Here is a 22,589-nt window from a genome sequence, read left to right as displayed (position 1 = left end):
TGTATACCTTCTGTGCAAAGTGTTCTAACCTTTAGTCAGTGGGTGACTTTCTTTATGAGAGTAAAAGGAAGCTAAGTTATGAAATAGCTGTTATGTGACTGTTACAGGCTCTCAAGGATTCAAAACCAAAAGGTCTAAATATTATTTCAAAAGGCAAAGATAATCTGACATTGCCAAACAGCAACAACAACAACAAATCCATTAATCACTCTTTCAGTTGAAGTGATGAAGCCAAAGAATTCATATAGCAAAATGGAGAAAATTAGAAGACTGGTCATCTGAATATCCACCACTGGGGAAGTGATGAAGAACGTTTACCGGCTTATTCTGAAACTTTTCAATTTTGTGACTCTTAGCTGCCTATGGATTTCTCTGGGGCAGTGTACAGTTTTAAACAGCTGCCTAAAGTTGTGTGTAACTAACCTGGTAAGTTTTACTGGTCCAGTATTTGTCTTTTCGGGAACTAGAACACTTAGAATTTAACTTGTCATAACTGATAGAATTGTTTTCTCTTTATAAGATGCTTTCTCATGAGAAATGTCAGCAAATCAAGATTTTTTTTTCTGAAATAAGGTAGGATTTCTTATAGTTGCAGAAAATAGAGAAGGTAGAGAAGGTTATTTTATTCCCTTAAGGTATCTGGTCATAGATATTTTGGGGAAGGTCGTGGGGACTGGGTAAAGGAGCCTTAAATAAAATCAATTAGGCACACTTAAAAATTTCAATTTAAATTCATTTATTACAAATCATTAATATTTGTTTTGGAGCATGAAAGAGACTTGGCTACTTCCAGACTAACAGTAATATTTATATTGTGGATGGATTACTATCCTGTGGGGGACGGGACTGGATGACCAAAGAAGTAGATATGTGTTTTTGTGAAATAACACTTTATTTTAAAAGGAGGAATTATTTCTAAATTTCTTTATTTCCATGTGTTTGTAATTTTTCATTCTTGAATTTTTTGATATGGGAATTGATGCTTCCCTTCCCATTTCTGGATGCTATCCCTTTTATGTACATATTACATGTTATATTATCTCTTTTCAGTTGTGATTTAGTTGTGCTTAAAGGAGTCAAGAATCAACTTTAAAAACCAAATACTACCTAGACAGGAAAAGATACATTCTTCCTATCTGACGGCAAAACAAACAGCATGGTAGCTTAAGTGTGATACTATAGTCATATATTTTAAAATAACAAAAATCAAAGTAACAAATATGGCACTCATTAGTATGCTAACGTTTTAGAGACAGAATTCTGTGGTAGATTAAGAAAGAAACTTGAGTTATACAATTTTGGTTTAATTTAAACTATAGTGTAAAATACCACTTATGATCACTATGAATAGTAGCATTCTTTAAAATTGTTTGCTATTTTGTATAAATCTTTGCCCAAGACTTCATCACCTTTGGTGTAAATTGTTTTTTTTTTTTTTTTTAACACAGTGGTAACACAAATGTAAAAATGGAATGTGGCTATTAAATGTTTTTTTCCCTAAAACAATTTTCTGATTATGATGAGAATATGTATTTATATAAAATGTTTATAATATAAAGAAGAAACAGAGAAGACTAAAGGAAATAAACCTATAGTACTACCCCTATTAACTTCTGATTGATTTTTCATAGCTATATTTACACACACACACACACACACACACACACAATTGTGCACCCAGTGTGAGTTTCCCCTATATGCTGATCTTTAATATGTTTAGATTATTCTACCATTAATTGTTTATAGATTACTGTTGAAACTGATTTTGGTTATTTCCAATTTTGCAGTCTCCATGTTACTTTATTCTAGTTTTATGTATTCTTTTCTTTTTGTGTGGGCTCCTTGGTTTCAGGGTTTGGCAATAGGAATGGACAGTTTGTTCTTTTGTTGGGTTGCTTTCCGTTCACCACCTACGGAGAAAGGCACAGCTGATGTGGTTGTGCCTGTGGGAGAGACACGGTCTGCCAATCCGACCACTGAATGTAATAAATGTTCTCTGTGCGGGCCTCCCACACAGGCCTGGAGGGACAAAAGTGAGGTGAATGACCAACGGAATGTAGCCATGGATCAGGGGAAGGTTATGCAAAGCCCTGAATTTATCATATTTTCTGTGTTTTCTTTTAACATCAACATTTGCTGTGAAGATCTTTGATTTTATTGGGTGGTTCTTAGTTTGAGACATCTTTTCTTTAAAGAAAAAGACACAAAAGAGCATTGTAAAAAAAAATGTTAGAATCGCTTGCCAAAATGCATAAATCATAGTGCTATGCTATGAGTATCTTACATTAACTGAGGAATCTGCATGTAATAGTTGAATATATTAACTGTCTTAATATTTTTGAGTTCTAGATGCCATGTGTTGCAGAAAAAAACAAATACTTAGTGTTCTTCAGAACACTAGCAGTGTGAGAACCTTTATGAAAAGGAAAAAAAAACATGGTCAAGTGATTTGTGGAAGTGCATTTTGCTATGCCCTCCTTTTGTGGATTCACAGCACACAATAGCATATTGGAGGCTTTGTTTCGTCATAATTTCCCCATCTTCTTTGGCAACAACCCCCTTTTTCTGAGTAACAAATCCCAACAACTGAGGAACTAGTGTTGAGAAGTGCTCAATTCATTTCAATACATTTTCCTGGGTATCTATGTATATTCAAACTCTGTTTCATCAGAAACCCATAGTCTTGACTCTTGAGGCTACCCATCCAAGACTGCTTGATTGGCATTCTATTCAGCCTGTTAAATTTAATCTTGAGAAAAGCCATCAGAAGGACTCATTATGACAATAATGGTCCTCAAGACATGTCTCTGTTGTCCTGTCCTCTAAAATGGAACATGAAGACTTCCCAGAATTAACTCTTTTGCTACTATGAGCTGAAGTACATTTTCAAAGAGATAGGAAAAAGTTAAATTATGAACTCATTATCTTCACTTGATTTTATACGGTTGTGATTCAATCATACAAACAGGAATTAAAACTTAATTTTGAACAAAATCTGGTACGATTAAGGACTTGGTTGCAAAATTAATCTAAAAGATACAGTTCTCACTCCAAATATTTATTGTCTAAAAACAAAAACCTATAAGCATCCTTCTCCTTTCCCTACAAATATAAGTGGTTGGGGAATGAAGTATAGAGGAATCTTTGTTCACACATCAAATGAGAAAAAAGAAAAGCAACATGTGTTCTTTGGAACCTGATTACTTTTCAAGCAAATCCCCACAACGGTAGGGCATTGGATGATGCTTCCAAGGGACTTTTAACGTGGAAGGCCACTTGGATTCATGGATTTATTCATAATATTTATTGAACACTTTTTCCACCAGGCACTGTTATAGGTGCTGGGATAGAGTGAAGAGGAAAATGGATGGGAAGGAGGGGCGGGTTGGTGAGCCTGGAGGGCTTTGCTTTAACTCAGAAAAGAATGGACTATTCAGAAGACCACACAGATTAAACCACCACTCACCCCCTCTTCAGACTTCCTACCATCTGCTGGGACATACCACATTTGTAGTGCTTGGTTAGCCAAGGATAGGTGTCATGTCCCTTGCCGGATTAATCACCTCTCCAATTCAACAGCTCAAATTCAGCAAATCTTTAAGGGGGGATTTTCATCAGCATCAACAAGAGTTACTAAAAATATTCACTTAGTTTTCCTCTGCCCATAATTCTAAGTCAATCAGTAGAGCATAGGATCTAAGAACATTCGATCATATGCATGTAACACTATTTGGGTTCTAACCTGATTATCATAGGCCTAATATTGCCATCTTTTGTGAATCCTCCTGTTGTTAAAGGACTCAAATAGTGACCAAGGAAAGGATGAGCAGTTTTTAGATTTTGTAAAATTTCATTTCCACTTAAAATTTGTGAATATATGAAAAATAAACAGAGTAATCATATGTTTTAATATATATGACATTCTGAATTTGTATTTTCTCTCTGCTTTAAAGAGTAATTTTTTTTTTTTTTTGAGGCAGAGTCTCGCTATGTCACCCTCGATAGAATGCCATGGCGTCACAGCTCACAGCAACCTGAAACTCTTGGGCTTAAGCGATTCTCCTGCCTCTGCCTCAGCCTCCCAGTAGCTGAGACTATAGGTGCCCACCACAATGTCGGGCTATTTTTTTTTGTTATTGTTGTTTAGCAGTCCCTGGCTGGGTTTGAATCCACCAGCCCCAGTGCCCATGGTTGGCGTACTACCCTCTGAGCTACAGGCACCGAGCCTAAAGAGTAATTTTAAAGAAGAAAAATCTAAAAACAGTTCATCTGCAATCCAGGAGTCCTTTGCTTTCCTAAATTGACAAATGAGACAGATTTATTTAGTTCTGTGTGAAAATTTCTCTATTATTCTTAACCTCTGAATAGGCCCTCAGTCCCACCTTTGTAGTTTCTATAGAATTCTTAGATATTACATCCATGATTTGCTCTGGCATTTTGTCTGGTTTTGTGTAATGACTTTAAAACATTTGACTCCTTACTGTACAGTTACAAAACACTGAGGAGGCACCATCATTTCAGGAAGCGCCCCCAACCCCTTTTAAGCTGTGGTAGATACACTGAACCCTCTATACTGACAGCTGGTGTTCACTGTCTCCATTTCAGGGCAGGCAGCTGGACATTGGCACACCACACAACATGAGTGAACCGGTGAGTAATCGCTTCTGTGATTTTGTCAAGAATTTACAGCGTCTGTCTTGATAAAAAATGGACAATGGTCAGGTTTTATTGTGATACACATGATTACTAAGTAAAGTTTTATTTATTTGTCCCTGCTGAAAGCAGGTCGATTGAGAATAGTGGGAAGTCTGAATGAGAGAATTTATTTTAAAATGAGGTGTGTTGAACGGGAAACAGCACAGGATGAATTTAAGTCTGTGATATGTAGCTGTGTGGCTTTGGATAAACCACTTACTACTTTTGAGATTAAGTTTCACTGTGGGTTATCTGAGACAGTCTTTAACATTTCTTCTCAAAATTAAACCTTATGGTTTTATGACTTTCCTGCACATGGCTCATTGAGTAAGAGCTTAGTGACTCCAAGAGTACCTTTGAGCAAGGCACTATGCTGGGCCCTGGACAGTTAACAATGAATAAACAGGCTTTCTGTCAACCTTTTGGAATGCACACTTCAAATGAGAGAGACAGACACATAGGTAATGCCACGGCCAGGCAGCGTCACGACAACCAGAATAATGGTGTGTGTGAGGGGGAAGGGACCGTGCAAACGTAAAAAGCTCCTCGCCTTTCTGCCAGGCCTTCAAATTAAAACTAGAAGAGGAAGAGCTTTTTCTAGAATAACAAGAGGGGAAAAGCCATACCAGTCAGAGAGGGAGGGCCCTTTGTGTCGAGAAACAGTGGTGCATGAGGTGTGCTCCCTTGTTGAGGAAAGTGAGAGTCGTTTGCTGTGGGGTGAGTGTTGGTCGTCAGTGGGGCCAGATGGCTGAGAGCGCTGCGTGCCCAGCCTGGGAATTTGGTTTCAATCTACAAGTTGACGGAGAGGTTTATAGAGTTTTAGAAAAGAGAAGGGTGTGACTAGAGTTGTATAGAAAAGGTTATTCCAAATGTGGGACTAAGAGGGGTCCTTGTCCAGGCTGTGTCGGTCAGCGGGAAAGGGCACCGCAGCAAACCAAGGGCCGGGAGCTCGGAGCTCAGACGCGGTGAGCTAATGTGAGGCGAAGCGCCGCGCAGGCCCGTGCGGTTCGAGAAGGCGCCGGGTCCAGCGTGGGCAACGCCGAGGAGGGCAGCGTGTTGATGGGAAACACAGGAGAAAGAGCACGCGTGAGGGCGGAAAATGGGGACCGTAATGTTTCCCGTGCTGAATCTGAGGTGCCTGTAGAGGCTTCAGTGCAGCTGTGTAAGAAGCCAGCGCGGTCCTGCGTCTGGAGCTCAGGAAGGAGCCTGGGGGGCAGGCGCGCTTCGCGGGTTATGGACACCGACAGGGAGGGGGTGACGCTGAAGATGAACCCACCGGGGAGAACTTGAAGAGTGAGACGAGAAAAAGCTGAGGATAGGACACAAACGTAAAGGGGCAGAGAGAGGAAAAATCAGACCGCAGAGGAGGCTGAGCAGGAACGGGGAAGACGGAGAAAAGGTTGCAGGTGCCGCCGTGACCTGTGGAAGGGCAGTGAACACAGTCGCAGGCACAAACAAATCAAGGAAGGCAAGAAAGAAGAAAGGTGTCCAATCTGTCCCCCAGCAGGTCAGGGCAGCTCTGGAGAAGCTTTTCAGGGCAGCTGTGCGGTGAAAGCCTGCAGCCAGCTCCCCAGACTGCCTACCTATTTAGGTTCTGACAGTACCCAGTTGTGAGTTTTGCTTGTCCTGTGGGGACACCCTGTGGACCCAGGAGAGAGTTGATACCAGCTGTCCCGTGAGCAATGTGTTCCCCGAGGGTTGGGTGTTCTCTGGATTCTCTGGAGTCAGCCCCCCAGGGCTTAACTCCATTCAGCAACCCTGCAGCCCCGCAGTGAGCCACACCAGACCCTGTTGTGTCTGCGGATAGGACATCTCCGCCTAGAATCCCAAAGGCCGCGAGCTTTGGAGGCCTCAGCTTCCTCAGTACACGTCTATTTCTAAAACACAACGGTACTTTTTGTAACTGTGTTGCACTTTCAGATGACAAGAGTCACATTGTCTGTTATTGTCTCTTGCAGTGCATCCAAGGATGTCATTTCTGGAACTCTGTAGATCAGGAAAATTGTGCCCTAAAGTGTGTAAGTATTAATTCTGTTTCTGTTTTGATACTAGTGTTTCCTTCAGAGAAAACTTTGCTCAGAGGATTCTTATTTACATGTCCCCTTGCTTTCAGTTAGTTTGCTTGACTCCGGAAAATAAGATAGCCTGAGTAATAAGTAGTAAATGGAAGAGAAATTGAGATTAACATTCTTCATGCAACTAGAGGTCAAGGAAGGTTAATGCAAATCATGGAATCCAGGGATGCCCAGAGATATCCAATTGCTCTACAACTATAAAGACCATTAGTGGAATGTCGGATATTTGTTAAATTTCCTGGGCACTTCTCAAATTTCAATGTCCTGTTATCTGCAGTCTTGTTCAAGAACATATTCTGATTCACTATGTCTTGACTGGGGTCTGAGATTCTGTACTTCTAACCAGTTCCCAAGTGATCTGATGCTGGTGGTCTCCAGATCACATTTTGGATAGCAGGACCCTAAGTTATGTTCTAAGTTTCTTTACAGGGAAAGTTGTAGCAATGCAGTTCAGAGGTCACAAATATCTGGTTTAGTCCTCTTTATGTAAGAAATACATCCCCAGATACTTTATTTTCCATTTTAATTTAGTCTGGCTTTGCCACTTAGTGTGTGATTTGCTTAAGGTAATCAACCTCTTGGCACTTTGCTTTTCTCATTATTAAATTAGGATAATAATAGAATCTCCCTCTTAAAGATAGTATCTGATACAATGTAACTACTCTGATCTCATGGATAAGAATTTTCTCCTTGGCTCGGCGCCTGTGGCTCAAGCGGCTAAGGCACCAGCCACCTACACCTAAGGTGGCGGGTTCGAATCCAGCCCCGGCCCACCAAACAACAATGATGGTTGCAACCAAAAAAAAAAAAAAAAATAGCCGGGCGTTGTGGCAGGTGCCTGTGGTTCCAGCTACTTGGGAGGCTGAGGCAGGAGACTCGCTTGAGTCCAGGAGTTGGAGGTTGCTGTGAGCTGTGATGCCACAGCACTCTACCCAGGGGGACAGCTTGAGGCTCTGTCTCAAAAAAAAAAAAAAAAGACTTTTATCCTTTAAAAATGGGCTCTCCTTTGGGGTGGCGCCTGTGGCTCAAGAAGTAGGGCGTTGGCCCCATATACTGGAGGTGGTGGGTTCAAACCCAGCCCCAACCAAAAGAAAAAAAAATGGGTTCTTTTGTTCACATTGTTCAGGTCAGAGGTTAAATCATTTGGTAATGTGGGGAAATCCTAATGTTATTTCTATTAGTGAGTCAAATTATTGCATGGAGATTTAAATAAGGACATTGATCTTTTCTTATATGTGGTTGCACAAGTTTTCTCATAGCTTTTCTTATGTATATAGTATGTCCTTGCAGACCTCCGTTATAGGAGTTAACTGTGCCCCTCTCACCTTTGTGACTGCATGTCTCACAGAATGGAACTTATGAAAATGTGGAGCAAACATTATCTAGAATTAGTAGCTATTAGGTCTTTTCTACAAATTGCAACTTAAACAACTATTTGTCTAATTGTGTATTTAATATAATTTACCCCAACACGTAAGTTCTCCCAGAGCAGGCCCTCTCTGGCTTTTTCAGAGGGTATCTTTTCCACTGAATGTAGCATGGGGCACGTAGATGCTGCCCATGAATGGGAAGCATCATTTGTTTCCAGGCAACAATCAAGCACCATTTGCTTCCAGGACTGTGGAGGGGCCAGTTTGGGCAGAGCAGTCTGTTGGCTTTTGCTAGCCAGAGCTGATAGTGGCTTTCATTTCCAGGCTGTCTCCCTTGGGTATCTGCAAACACTCCTCTCTCTAACCTGGTCTGTCACAGATTACCTCTCAGTTGACTGAGATTTTCTAGTAGACCTCATGCTTTACCTTTTTTCCCCCAATGATGCAAATAACCTAATTTCTAGAGCTGTTTATACAGTGGGCCAGCTGAACAGAAGCCTCAGCTCTCTTGCTGTTGTTTGCTTTTTGTTGGTTGTTTATCAATGGTAGGGTAAGAGATTAATTTGGAAGAAATGTATATTTAAGTATCACTAAATTTACTTATAACCTTCAAGATATTATATCATTTTATTTTACTATTTTTTTCTATGCAGAACGATACCTATGCCACCGTTTGTGAGGTGAGTTGGCAATCACAAGAGGTGTCTCCAACCATGTATCTTTGTCTCTTAGCTTTAAAAAACTATTAAAATAAGAACAAGGAAAACTAAGGTATTGTCAGTGCTCAGAGGCATTCTTCCTGGGAGTGTTATTACTCTATGTATAAAAATGACTGTATAATTCCACTTTGGTGCAAATATTTACTGTTTTATGTATCTATGGGTATATACATAGTGTATATAAAATATAAATGTGTGTATACACACATGCTCACAAATCTATGGATGTGTTGCTCTAATCTGGTCTGGAAGGTTTTAATTCTTGTGGAGTGTGGGGGTGGGTGTAGGGTTTTGGGAGGGCGGGAAAGGAAGGGGCATATGCAGGGATATCTGTGTTGATTTCATTTTCTTCCCCACAATGTATGGTGCCCTATTGTTTTATATATAGTACATTAGAAGAAATCTCTTTGATTGCAATTTTCCTTTTATTCAACAACATCCTTTGTTAACATTTTGAAACACAGCTTTCCTCCCCTACTCTTTGATCTTAAGTGACTTCTCATGCTGGCTCTAGTGTCCTGCCCAGGTCTCTCCATGTCCTCTCAGCCTGCCTCTACTGCACTCAATTTTCTGCTTCTTTTAGAAAGACCTGGACATATGGCTTTTTTCCTACTTAATTAAGCTTACCCGTTGTAGATTTCCTCCTCTCAGATTTGATAATATGTGACATGAAGAATCTACATTATTTCTTAATTTAAAACCTATGTTGCATTCTATTTAAACACCCTGGAAACCAGTCAGCAGAACTAACTTTTCATGCTTAGGGAAGGACAATCAATTTTATCAAAAGTTTTATTTTAAAACTTCCCTTTTAGTAGAGAATAAAAATATAATCGAAAAAAATTTTATTGGGGTGGCACCCGTAGCTCAGTGGATAGGGCACCGGCCACATACACTGAGGCTGGCAGGTTCAAACCTGGCCCCAGCCAGCTAAAACAACAATGACAACTGCAACAACAACAACAACAATAACAAATAGCTGAGCATTATGGTGGGCGCCTATAGTACCAGCAACTAGGAAGGCTGAGGCAAGAGAATTGCTTAAGAACTGCATAAGAGTTGGAGGTTGCTGTGAGGTGTGATGCCATGGCATTCCACCCAGGGTGACAGCTTGAGACTTTTTCTCAAAAAAAAAAAAAAATATATATATATATAGATAGACATATACAAATATATATTTTATTAGAATATTTTCTTAATAGTCAGTGGTTGGTTATTTCATACCTGAAATTTGATTTTCGGGTGCAATTTTCACATTGCAGAAAAACATGATTTTCCTTGGCAATGGGTAGAGGTAGGAATTGGCTAATAAAAGAGAAAATAGGGAAAACTCACCCTGTATGTAAATGTAAAATTAAAGTTGTCTCCTGCTTCAGATTTAGAAAACATCCTGGGAAACTTTTTATGTGATTAAAGCAAAATTACCCTGCCCCTGCAAAAAAACCAGTCCCTGGGAGGATGGTGGCAGTATCAGAAAATCAAGGGGAGAGAAAGTCTCTCGAGCACGGAAGCATCTGGGGCTCAGATTTGGAATGTACTAGCTCCTTGTTAATCATTATGTTGTCCAGTTGCTTGTTCTTATATAATGTTAATCTTTTCTCTCGGTGTTATAACTTACATAGTTATTTGATTCGCTTTACACTTTGCTAGTTTACACTTTAAAATATCATACTTTAAATAAAGAAGAACTGAACAGGAACACAAGCAAGGCAGAAAGATACAGAGATTCAGTTGTCCACACCTTTAGGAAATCAAACTCTTTAATCATTAATGTTTCAACCTGGGAAACTTGGAATTTTTGCAATTCATATTCCTTAGGGGAAATAGTCTTGAAATGGATAGCTTGGCAAAATATAACTTGGAAAATGATGATAGCAAGTGAAGTGGTTTATGTTTGATAATTTAAACCACAAGTTATCATTGTATTTTGGGTTTCTGGCTAAGATCAAGGGTAGATCGTACTGTTTCTCAAAACCTTTTCATGACTTGCTGCTGTTTGGGAAAAAAATGACAAACTGCATACGAATGCCAGGTCCGCTGTGTCCCTGTCTGACCTCACTCACACCATCCCCTTGGTTTCTGTGCTGGACGGACTGGCCTGGTCCTCTTCCCTGACATAGGAGGTGCTCACTTGCTTCAAGGCTTTTGTCCTGCCATTGCTTCTGCTCTTGTCCAGATCTTTTCAAGCCCAGCTCCTGCTCATGACTCAGGTTTTGGCTTTAGGGTCACCTCTGCACAGTTCTTCCTCATCACGCTAATACAGAGAGCCTCCTTCTTCCTAATCACACTCTGTTCTTTTCATTTGGTTTATTTTTTTCCTAACAATTTTCATTATCAGAACTTCAAAAACAAATCTGTCACTCGATCATCAACTATCTCCTTCTAAGAGAATGTGAATTCGATGGAGTCAGGGAACTTACCTTTCTTGCTTACTGTCATATTCTTAAGGCCTAAAATAGTGCTTGGAACACAAAAAGCCAAATGTTCAAATATTCTAGAATGAATGAATGATTTTTTTAGGAACAGTGCTACAATTCATATGGAGGATAGCGGGTGTATCTTCCTTGTGTTACAGAAGTTAAAAAAGCCACTGGCAGCACACATGCCAGTCTGGACAACCTAGGGACAGTAAAGATGATCTGCTTGCTATGGGACAGATGGAAGCATGGGTGCGAATGGAGACAGCAGGTGGAGGTAGCCCTGGAAAGACTTGGCCTGCACAGTGAGAACTGCAGCTCAGTAACCTGTAATATGCTGTAAGAATGTCCCATCTAAGGGTTTGGGGCTCAGATTCTATGAATTCCTTATATCCAACCACCTCTGAATTATTCCTAGGCAACTGGAGATTGAGAAACATTGGATAACCTCACTGGAAGTCCAATGTTGAGCCAGCATCATGAGTGGTAAAAAGGGAGAGATAGAGAAAATGAAAAACTAGCTGATAGCTTTGTCTCTACTTGAGATAGCATTTTAACTCCCAGAGAGATGGGGGATTTTATTATATTTTTCCCCTGAAAAAAATTCCAGAAAAAATAGGGCCACAACTTCCCCTGATTACCACGACTAACTATATTTCTAAATAATCTACATTTTCAAACACATCTCCTTTTTTTCTTCCTCAGTTCTTTCTTGAAAATAAATTCATACAATACTTTTGCTGTCACTTTGTTTATTCTCTGTAAAACTCGCAAAGAGGATGGGAAAAGTATACTAAATCTTTAAGTTAAATAATCCTGAGCCCAAACTGAGGTATTCAAATTAATCCTTAACTAAGCAAACCTGGGCTTATCAGGTGCCACTTCCTTTTAGTGCCCAGATCAAACATTGGACAGTTAGTTTTTGCAAGTTACAGCCCCCGTTTTTAGGGCACATGTATTATGCTGTGGTTTCCACTATTATCATGAGAAACAATAGCATGTTATCTTAGGTATTACAATTATAAATTGAAAGAGAACAGGGAGATTGATCACGATCATGTTGTGATCCTGCATTTTCTCCAGGTGTGTGTATGTTTGGTAGCTAAAGTTAATGCACCTGGTAAGAGTTGCAGGGAATTTGTGTTTCAGTCATTAAACAGTGTACTCTGTTTTCCATTAATGAGATAAAAAGTTAATCATCATTACGTTTTCATATCTTAAAATTCAATACTAGTATTAAGTTATCCATTAAAGTATTCAGCAACTATAAAAATTTGTAGTCAACTTTTAATATTCTTTTTTTTGGAGACAGAGCCTCAAGCTGTCCCCCTGGGTAGAGTGCTATGGCTTCACTGCTCACAGCAACCTCCAACTCCTGGGCTCAAGCGAGTCTCCTGCCTCCGCCTCCCAAGTAGCTGGGACCACAGGCGCCCGCCACAACGCCCGGCTATTTTTTTTTGTTGTTGTTGTTGCAGCCATTATTGTTGTTTGGCGGGTCCAGGCTGGATTCGAACCTGCCACATTAGGTGTATGTGGCTGGTGCCTTAGCCGCTTCAGCCACAGGCGCTGAGCCAACTTTTAATATTCTAAGGAAGGCGTGGATATACCAAAATTTTAGGTTAGAGTGTTCAGTTTTAGCTCATCAGAACTTTGAGATGCAAACATACAGTTGCACTGTTGAGTTCAATGTTTGTTTTTAAACTGTGCACTGTGACCAGAGGATCATAAAATCAATTTAGTGAATCAAGTGTCACAGTAAACAAAATGAAACAATGGAATGGAATAAAATTAAACACAAAAGAACACATCGCAGGTGTGCCCCTAAAAAGTCACCATATATAAAGTGGGAAATTGTAGGTAAATGTATCTTTCTTTACTAATATTCATTACCAAATTTTACAAAGAGGTGGCCAACACATACAGGATCTTTTGTTAATTATGTTGTCTAATATCATCATGAATATTTTGTAATGAATATTTTTCTTTAAACGGGTGAGTTTTATGGCATGTGAATAAATCTCAATGAAACTGCTCAAATGGTGTGTATAGTGGAAGAAAGTATTAAATCTTTTTTCAATACGTATGTGTGTACTCAAGTTGCTTGGTGAAATTACTTTTAGCTATGGAGCATGGTTAAAAAATAGTTTGGGAAGTACTGGCCTACTAGCAAGTAGGAACACTAAGTGTTGCCGTTTGAATAGTTGATATAAAGATATTTTTATACATCAGGCATTTAGGTTTCGAAATTTAGTTGAAACTTACAAGGAAAACCAGAAGCCAGCCTGCCCTGACTGGCCTGTGACCTGTCTTCCCCAGAGAGAGTCGTGTGAGGTCGGCTGCAGCAGCGCTGAAGGTGCTTATGAAGAAGTTGTCCTGGGTAAGGAGGCGCGTGCGGGGTTACTAAACAGTCACGCTTCTCTAGGGATGACGAACACCTCTTAAAGTAGCTAGACTTCGCATCGCAGTAAGATTTTTAAAAAGTATTTAAAGAGGAAATTCAATAATTTTTCAAACGTGGAGGTAATTCTGAAAAAGACTAAGCAAGACTCTTCTTTCAGAGCAAAACAGAGAAAACATGGGACATGGCTGAGGTTTAGGACAGGATTGTTCTCCGGTTCAGTAGCTGCAATCGCTTCTATCTTGAAAGACAAACGTACTTCCCTGGCAGACTCCAAGTCAGGAGCGCCGCTGTTTCAATGAACTGAAGTATTTTGTTCAATGTGAATTTCAATATAAAGCTAACAGTTATTCAGTAGTACGCGCGTGCCCCTCCACCTCCAAGGCTCCACAAATGTGTGAAGTGTACAGAAGCTGTGCTTCCCTGTGTAGATTTGAGCCCGTAGGTGTGGATCAACTCTCTGCGCCTGCCTGGGAGCGGGCTGGGCGGTCTGAGTGGCTCGGCCCTGTTGAGTTAGACCTCCAGGGGGTTCAGAAGGGGCCCTGCTCAGACAAGTGAGCTCAGTGTGTGCAAATGTCTTTCCCAGGACTCCTGAGGGTCTGCTCCCACCAGGAAATATTAATCGTTCAGACTGGGAGATGCTTGCCTCTCCCTCACTGCAGGCCTCCTTTCCATGCCTTGCTCCTCGGTCTCTGGCTGACGCCAAGTGGAGGGAGGAGCTCAGCTTGTGGTCTCTACTTGCTTCTGCCCTTTAGTGTCCTGCAAAAGCCGCTCCTTGACATTTCCATAGAGAGGTAGTGATACTACTTTTTTTTCCTTCTGCGTTGAGGGGGTTAGCTATGAATACAATTTATATTTTGTGGTTTCCAAACTCCACCAATGAGCCTCAGGGCCTCACAGCAACTCACTGGGGATAGGAAGCGTTTTAAATGCTCCAGAGAAACACAGGGATAGGCCACATCTGTTGGACGTGGCTGGATCTGCCGGTTGGAGGCTCTCAGTGTGAATAGTAGGTAGGGCTGCTTACATTTCTCTCCATGATATGGAGTGTAATGGCCCCAAGCGAACTGTAATAGAAGAATCAGCAGAGAAAGATGCTGCTGGGCCTCTCTGCGGGCTAGATCCTCGGATTTCAACTGCTTTAACTTTCCTGGATCACAGAGTATGAGCTTTAGTTAGCCCATATCTGATATCTGTAATGATGAGAACTGTGTCCATTTTTTCTTTTAACCAGAATGAGGTGAAGTCCTGGGAATTTATATTTGACTATTTTAAGCTCCCTACCCAATGTGCTATGATTTTTAAACCAAAGTGGTGTTTTTTCCCTACTGTAACAGAAAGCTGAAGCATTACATTCATCATGATTTTGGAAAACAGAAAAAGTATAGTATAATAATTTCATCCCGACATGTGGCATTCAGTCAACGTGTGCCATCAATGGCAATGCCTCTAATGTTTACAAGTCAAGAAATGTTTTACAATGCAAAAGAGCTGAACAGAGCCTTTTGGAGTAAAGACAATTGCTTTTTCTCTCTCTCTCTGTCTCTGTGTGTATATATATAAAAAGATTGATGATAAGATTGGCAGTCATAGCAGAATTGTTGTGTAAACTTTCAGTATCTTGGAGTATGCGTCCTCGGGCAATGCATGGATCTGTCGTGCTGCAGACACACTCTGGGCACCTGCCCCCTCACATGTATTGTAAGTGAAAACTGGAAAGCCCAGAACCCTCTATGCCATCTGCCTGTAGAAAGGAAAAGACTCTGTTCAGAGATAGCAGTGAAGTCTTGGGCAGAGGGAAGCTTCCAGACTGATTTTAAAAAATAAGTCAATTGCACATGTGCATCATTGATCTTTCAGGTGAGTTACTGTGGCAACATGGAATTGTAGCTAGAGAATGCTGAGAGTCTAAACAGGCACACTGCTTTGGTGGGCAAGAGTGCATGGTGAGTGAAAGCTTGTTTTCTCTCCAGAAAATGCAGATCTCCCCACTGCACCCTTTGCTTCGTCTATCGGAAGCCATAATGTGACATTACGATGGAAATCTGCCAACATCTCTGGAGTAAAATACATCATTCAGTGGAAGTATGCACAACTTCCAGGAAGCTGGACTTACACCAAGGTAGGAAAGGCTGCGTTTGTGCCTAAACACAGACATTTTTCCCCTTGAGTTTTTAAAAGTGCCAAGTTACTTCATATAATTATAGGCATAAAGGCATTCTAGAGCTCACACCCATAATCCTGGGACTTTGGGAGGCTGAGGATTACTTGAGGCCAGGAGTTAGAGACCAGCCTCAGCAAGAGCAAGACCATCTTTACGAAACAATAGAAAAATTAGCCATCCATGGTGGTACGTGCCTGTAGTTTCAGCTTCTTGGGAGGCTAAGGCAGGAGGATTGCTTGAGCCCAGGAGGTTGAGGTTGCAATGAGCTATGATATCATGGAATGCTAGCTCAGGTGAAAGAGTGAGACCCTGCCTCAAAAATACCTCAAACCAAAATAAATGGTTATAGAAAAGAGGCAAGTATAAGATGACTGGTTGGATTAGATAGACTTTAATCTCTGCTACTCTGTAACATGCTTTGTAAGACCCTTTGTTTTATAAGGAAAACAATACTGGACATATGTATTCATATGTAGTATTCCTTCAGCACATTCAGCCCAGCTCCACACAACCACTCACCTTGCTGGTCATTATCTGCTATCCCAACTAAAATGATTCCAGCTAGGATGGAGAGCAGGAGGAAGATTCTCACAGGGGTTGGTCTAGTTTAGAAGTGCTGTCTTGGGTGGTCACCTAAGACTGTACCTCTTAAGAAAGCATGACAAAATTCAGGAAAAATAGTCCCCAGACACTAAGTATAGGAACATGGAAAAAACTAAATAGATCTTTCCGGTAAATGCCAAATAATTGTATCTATAATTTTGCTTTTTTGAAAAGGGAGAGAATTTCTAGTGAATTATGTGGGCTGGTATCCATATGGCACAGCTCTAAGTGCCAGGCTTCTATTCATTGGGTCTGGCAAGCCCTGGGAGGCCCAGTGTCCAAAAGGCCATCCATCTTCTACAGATTAATCTGTACTCTTAAGTCACAGTATGTGGTGGTGATTTTACCAGTGCTGAGTGTTGGGCCCTCATTGATCTAGACCGTGTCCAAGCCCTCGTACGTGGCAGAGCCCCTGCACCCCTTCACTGAGTACATTTTCCGAGTGGTCTGGATCTTCACGGCCCAGTTGCAGCTTTATTCTCCACCAAGTTCCAGTTACAGGACTCATCCGTATGGAGGTATGTGCACACATGAAAGAAGGGCATGCTTCCAAAGCTTTGCTTTAGTTCATTTTCATTAAACTGATAAGAACAGATACTACACTTGATCTTAGCTGAAAGGCTGAGAAGTGATAGTTCATTTTTTTAAAGAATACAATAAATCGATTCCTTCATTAATTAGTCCATTCAACAACTGAGTACTTAATTATGTGCCAAGTAGTGTTCCAGGTGCTCACAGAAACTTTGTGATCAAAGGACAAGGGAGTTCGCGTCTGGTGAGGAGCAGTACTCTACATGGTAAACACGAGGATAGGGACAGCACGTGCTAATTAGGACGGTGCTGTGTGATATGGTAAGAGGAACATTTGAGCAGGGTTTGTCCTTTAGGGGACTGAAAATGGGGAGTGGGCAGGGAAGGAGAGGCCAGCTGCAGTTTTAAATAAGGTTGTCAGAATAAGCCTCAGGGAACTGGTATGGAAGACGTTTGAGCAAGGACTTGAAGGAGGCCAGGGAGTTGGCCCAGCAGATATCTGAGATATAGAGTTCCAGGCAGAGTTCCTGGATCTGGAGCTCAGGAGGGTGAGAGACATCCAAAACCCAAATCTGGGAGTCCTCAACATACAGATGCAATTCCCAGCACAGGTCTGGAGGTCACCGGCAAAGAGCAAATGAGGTTGGACAGAAGAGTGGGTCAAGGTGTCAGCCCAAGTGTTTCCCAGTACTTGGTGACCAGGAAGAGAAAGAGAGACAGCAAAGGACACTGAGTAGGAGGAAATGCAGAAACTTGAGGTGTCTCAAAGACAAGTGAGGCAAGTATTTAAAGAATGAGGGCCACTGAATGGGACATTATCTCTGGAAAGCAACAAAAAGCTTTTCTGCTAGGTTTCAGCTTCACCATTTTCCATTGTTACTGGGACCGTAGCCCTATCAGAGTATAGCTGTAACCTAGCTGCTCAGGGAGAGTGGTCTGGTGCCCAGGCCCTTGGGGTTAGCGGAGGCAACACAGGAAGACTTTCTCCAGGCTGGACAGATTCCCTACCCCTCAGTCCTGGAGGTGAGGCTGTGTGCAGAGAGCCTCGGATTGAAGTGGGTCTTGGTAGGCAGGGCTGAGCAGCAGAGGTTTGTGGGGGCATTTCCCCCTTTCCCTGATGAGTGCTCTCTCCTTGCTTATCAGATCTCAGGGCCACCTCTACTGATTATTTTCTGACCATCTTTGCTTAGAACCTCAGATCTGACACTGGCCTAGGGCCATGTTTAAACCATTTGAGGTCATAGTAAAATGGATCCTTCCTTGTTCCATGTAATACCTCATGTATGCCAGCAGTGCTGGAACATTTTTAGTGCTGGGGAAATAGCATGGTCCAGGATCCATAGCTGACCAAATGAAAATAATGAGGAAGACAAATTTTGTATTTCATTTCTGGGCTTTTCTCCCGGGGATGCAGGTCTTCCCAGGTGTCCTTTCCATGAATAGCATCTCAGGCTTCTGATTTCTTCTCACTTTCCCAGTCAGATCAAAACCTAAACACTTACCTATCTTGTGTTCATTGCCTCTCTCTTTTTGTTTGGAGACAAGGTCTCACTCTGTCATCTTGGCTAGAGTGCAGTGGTATCATCATAGCTCACTATGACTTCCAACTCCTGGGCTCAAGTGATCCTCCAGCCTCAGCCTCCCGAGTAGCTAGCATGTACCACCATGCCTGGATAATTTTTCTGTTTTTTGTAGAGATCTCTGATTTTGCTCAGGCTGGTGTTGAACTCCTGGTCACAAGCAATCATCCCAAAGTGCTAGGATTACCGGTGTAAGCCACTGTACCCAGCCCCTATTGCCTTTTAGCTATGGGAATTTTGTGATTTTGATGATGTTATTGCCTTTTAACTGGAGCCTTGCAGAAGATGATTTCCTAACAAAGAGGAATGATGATATTTTTTTGTTTTAGGGAAAGATTACCAGCCTTTTAGGGAGGATTTTTTGGGGATGATTTGGCATTACATCTTACCATAGCATTTAACTTGCTTGAAGCATAGCAGATCACATTTGGCTGTTGATCCTGACGAGTTTTTTGCCATCTTGATTCGAATTCGGTGGAAGATAGTTCCTTCTTCCCTCTTTATCACAGTGACTGAGTACATGAAGCAGAGGAGTGGTGCAGTGCTGAAACTTTGAGAGTTGGAGAGGAATTATAGCAGAGAACGGCTGAGAGACCAATTAAGAGGCCTTGTGAAAAGTCATCCAACGTGGGGGCTTGAACGCTCTTGTTTCTCCCAGCTCCAAGTCATTGGTGATGCAGAAAATTTGCCAAAAAGGAAAGAGGGAGAGAATCCTACTCAAGAACAAAGTGATATCCAAGTGTGTTTTTCTACATCAAGAAAAAATAAAAGAGTATAGTTTCAGGGATTTGGGTCTGACAAGGAAGTGGAGACCTGGATGGGAGGTGTCAGATCCTTTGCTTTCCTTTCTGTTCTTTACCTCTTAGGCAGCTCCTAGAGCCTGGGAGTGGATTCTCAGCCATATCATGCATGCGCTTTTAATAACGCAAGGGTTGGGGTGCTGCTGAAGCTCAGGACCTTGAGAGCTGGGGTGAAGAAGGTATAGTCTGGCCTGCCAGAGCTGAGGTCAAAAAAAGTGCAAGAGATTGTTCTAATTCCAGCTTATCTGAACCTACATCTTCAGCTGGAGTTAGTCAGGCTGCAGCACTCAAGAGGGTGAAAAGGTCCCAGATTGACTTTTGTGACTCATGTTAATCATCCACTCCAGTTTTGTTCAGATTCCCTTGTCCTTCCTGAACTGGTTCCATATTGTGTTAAAATTCATTTAGGTCTCTAGAGATTTTTGACAATTTTTTTTCTAGCACCTTTATCCTATTTGTATATTTCTACAATTAATTTTAATTAATTAGAAGTGAGGAAAATAACATTTGCAAGAGCCTCCTGGGAAAGTTGCTAACTGGTATCACTTAGGAATCAGGACTATAGCTCAAAGGTACCACTAGGAAATATTTTAGTATTACTAACTGTTTCATTTCTGTTAACTTTTCAAAAAATAAGATTTAAAAAAGTCCTGTTGTAAAAACAGAAACCCTGTACATTTTTCTGCTCACTATCTCACCGTTATCTTTTTCAGTTCCCGAAGCTGCTCCTTTCATTAGGAATGTTGAGAGCTCAAGTCCTGACACTGTGGAAGTCAGCTGGGCTCCACCCCAGTTCCCAGGTGGACCTATTTTGGGTTATAACTTAAGGCTGATTAGCAAAAATCAAAAGTTAGATTCAGGGACCCAGAGAACCAGTTTCCAGTTTTACTCTACCCTACCAAATACTACCTACAGGTAAGAATGAGGTGGTATAGAGGAAAATGTAAACTTCATGGCTGCAGGCATAATAATTACTTAAAAATATGGTTAAAATAGTTTAAAGGTACTTTGAGAAGTGGTGCTGACTCCATACTATTAGTTTGAAGTCTTTGTGGCTTATCTGCTTTTTAGATTACACCATCCTAAGCAAAAACGTTCTGAGGTCTATCATATTCAGAGGACTCTTATAAATACGGGCTATTGAAGACATCATAAACACCATGAATGCTATTTTTTCATGTAACTCAGTATGAAAAGTGGAGGGAGGTGAAGTTCTGTTAATGGTATTTGTATTAACCACCAGGGGGATTATTTTATTATTGTTGGCTTTTCTAGCATTTACTAAGGCCTCTTTAAATTAGGAGAGGAATGAGGGGTGAGCAAACAGCAGAGTTCAGGTTTTGACCTCTGTGACCCTCCACTGTTCTATGGGGAATGCAAACAAGGATGTGATTGATGGTCATTTTAGTGCTGAGCAGTGGCACCAAGTAACTAGATATGTGCATTGCCACATGGTCCTTTAAATAGACAAGTTGTTGCTTCTTCTATTTTTATCTCATGTTCACACCATGCCATGTGAAACGCATCTCTCTAAATTGTTTTTGGAATAGGTTTTCTATCGCAGCAGTAAATGAAGTTGGTGAGGGTCCAGAAGCAGAGTCTAGTATTACTACTTCATCCCTGGCAGGTAACAACCCAGGGTTGCTCCTTCTACTTCCATGGAAATGAGGGTGATGAGGGTGGGTTCAGACATCCTGGGCCATCTGGTAGACCGTGAGACCCCACCTCTTCTGCTAAAATGAATATTGTCTTTTGGGTACTTGGAAATTTTTCAATTTTAAATGGATCTCAGTACTTGGCAAATGAAAATAAGTAGTTAAATAGAAAGTTTTCAGTTTAGAATTTAGGAATTTAAAATAAGAATGAAAAAATGTAGAGATTTGAAAAAAAGGCCTTAAACCATCCTTGGTTTCGGTTGAAATCACTAGTGGCCGTGACTCACATTCACTCCCTGAGGGGTTGCACGTAACTTTTCTGCCCTAATACCCACTTTATATTACGTATCATCATTTAACATATCAGATATATTTTTTCCAGTCTCCCTAAGGTTTTTAAAATATATCTGGACTTTAACAATTTACATTTTATCATTTGCATTTACATTTACCACTGCCAAATTATCTTTGTTATTATTTTGTAAGGACCCTTTTTTTGGTGTTGGTATTTTAATTATTGCCTTGAGAGACTGAATATTTACTGTATGATGCATATGTAAGCAAAATTATAAATGAAAACATTTTCTAAGAAGGATTGGAAATTAGTAAAAGAGTTTTCAATGACACACACTAGGAATCTATTTCCTATTCTTACCTGGAACCCAGTATGCTGGCTGAATTGCCCCTTACTCTAATCTGCACCTGCCTATAGCGGTGGGTATTGAATGCTAGGAATCCCCTTTAGTTTTCTGCCTGTTCCAAGACTAGGAAAGGACAGGTATTTTCGTATTTTTGTTATGCAAGAAGCATGTCCAAAGGGCAAGTTAAATATAGCTCAGGGTGAAGGTTGTTGATACTGTGATTATTGCATAACATTTATTAATTGCCCTAAAAGTATTTACCCATGCACATCAACCTTCAAGTGAACAGGGCATCAGGGAGAGTTCTGCAACCTTCAAGTTGGTTCTTCTAAGGACTTTGCTCCTGCCTCAAAGGCAGGGATGGTGAAGGCAGCACTGAGACAATGTCCATCTATCTGTGTGTATTATGCAATAACCAGCTCTGGCCTGGTCTCCTCCACCCAGCAAATGCTCATGGCTGAAGTTACAGACTGAGCTCTTACTGAGGAAAGATTGTTGAGAATGATGATACTTCATTTGGGGGGTATTTAGGGAAACTACACATAAATCTTACTTGATTGTACTTCCTACCCCTAATTATGGAATGATGTGGATTGTACCATGGATGCAATGCCCCCGTGCTTTCAGAGAAAGTCTGACTAGCCTCTTTCAAGTATTAGTCCCCTGGCTTTGAAGGCTGGTATTGATCTTTTTTTTCTTAGTGTACATAAGGTTGGTCTGTCTATCTGCAAATCATGTTTTTGCAGTTCAAGAAGAGGAACAGTGGCTTTTTTTATCCAGAAAAACTTCTCTAAGAAAGAGATCTTTGAAACATTTGGTAGATGAAGCTCAGTGCCTTCAATCAGATGATATACACCATAATATTACAGGTCAGTATATCAGAGACAAGTGGTTCCTTAGTGTGAAAAGAAAGACCCAGGATTTATAGAAGAAATACTTCT

The 22,589-nt window shown here is 40.9% G+C and overlaps 1 protein-coding gene and 1 pseudogene across 1 annotated transcript in view; one reads left to right on the top strand and one right to left on the bottom strand.

Annotated features, from left to right (window-relative positions):
• Positions 1 to 303: 303 nt before the first annotated feature.
• Positions 304 to 22,589, top strand: part of ROS1 (ROS proto-oncogene 1, receptor tyrosine kinase) — a 112,666-nt gene continuing 90,380 nt past the window's right edge. Inside the window, 9 exon segments of the mRNA XM_003781621.2 lie at positions 304 to 426; positions 4,606 to 4,650; positions 6,654 to 6,713; positions 13,593 to 13,653; positions 15,648 to 15,796; positions 16,821 to 16,959; positions 20,066 to 20,267; positions 20,903 to 20,979; positions 22,395 to 22,517. Of these exon segments, the coding sequence (XP_003781669.1) occupies positions 304 to 426; positions 4,606 to 4,650; positions 6,654 to 6,713; positions 13,593 to 13,653; positions 15,648 to 15,796; positions 16,821 to 16,959; positions 20,066 to 20,267; positions 20,903 to 20,979; positions 22,395 to 22,517 (979 nt within the window).
• LOC111725864 lies at positions 16,955 to 17,074 on the bottom strand (annotated as a pseudogene).

This window comes from Otolemur garnettii, unplaced genomic scaffold (genome assembly GCF_000181295.1).
Source record: "Otolemur garnettii isolate 467f Iridium unplaced genomic scaffold, OtoGar3 scaffold00002, whole genome shotgun sequence".
Lineage (NCBI taxonomy): Eukaryota > Metazoa > Chordata > Mammalia > Primates > Galagidae > Otolemur > Otolemur garnettii.
This window is presented reverse-complemented; position numbering and strand designations above follow the sequence as displayed.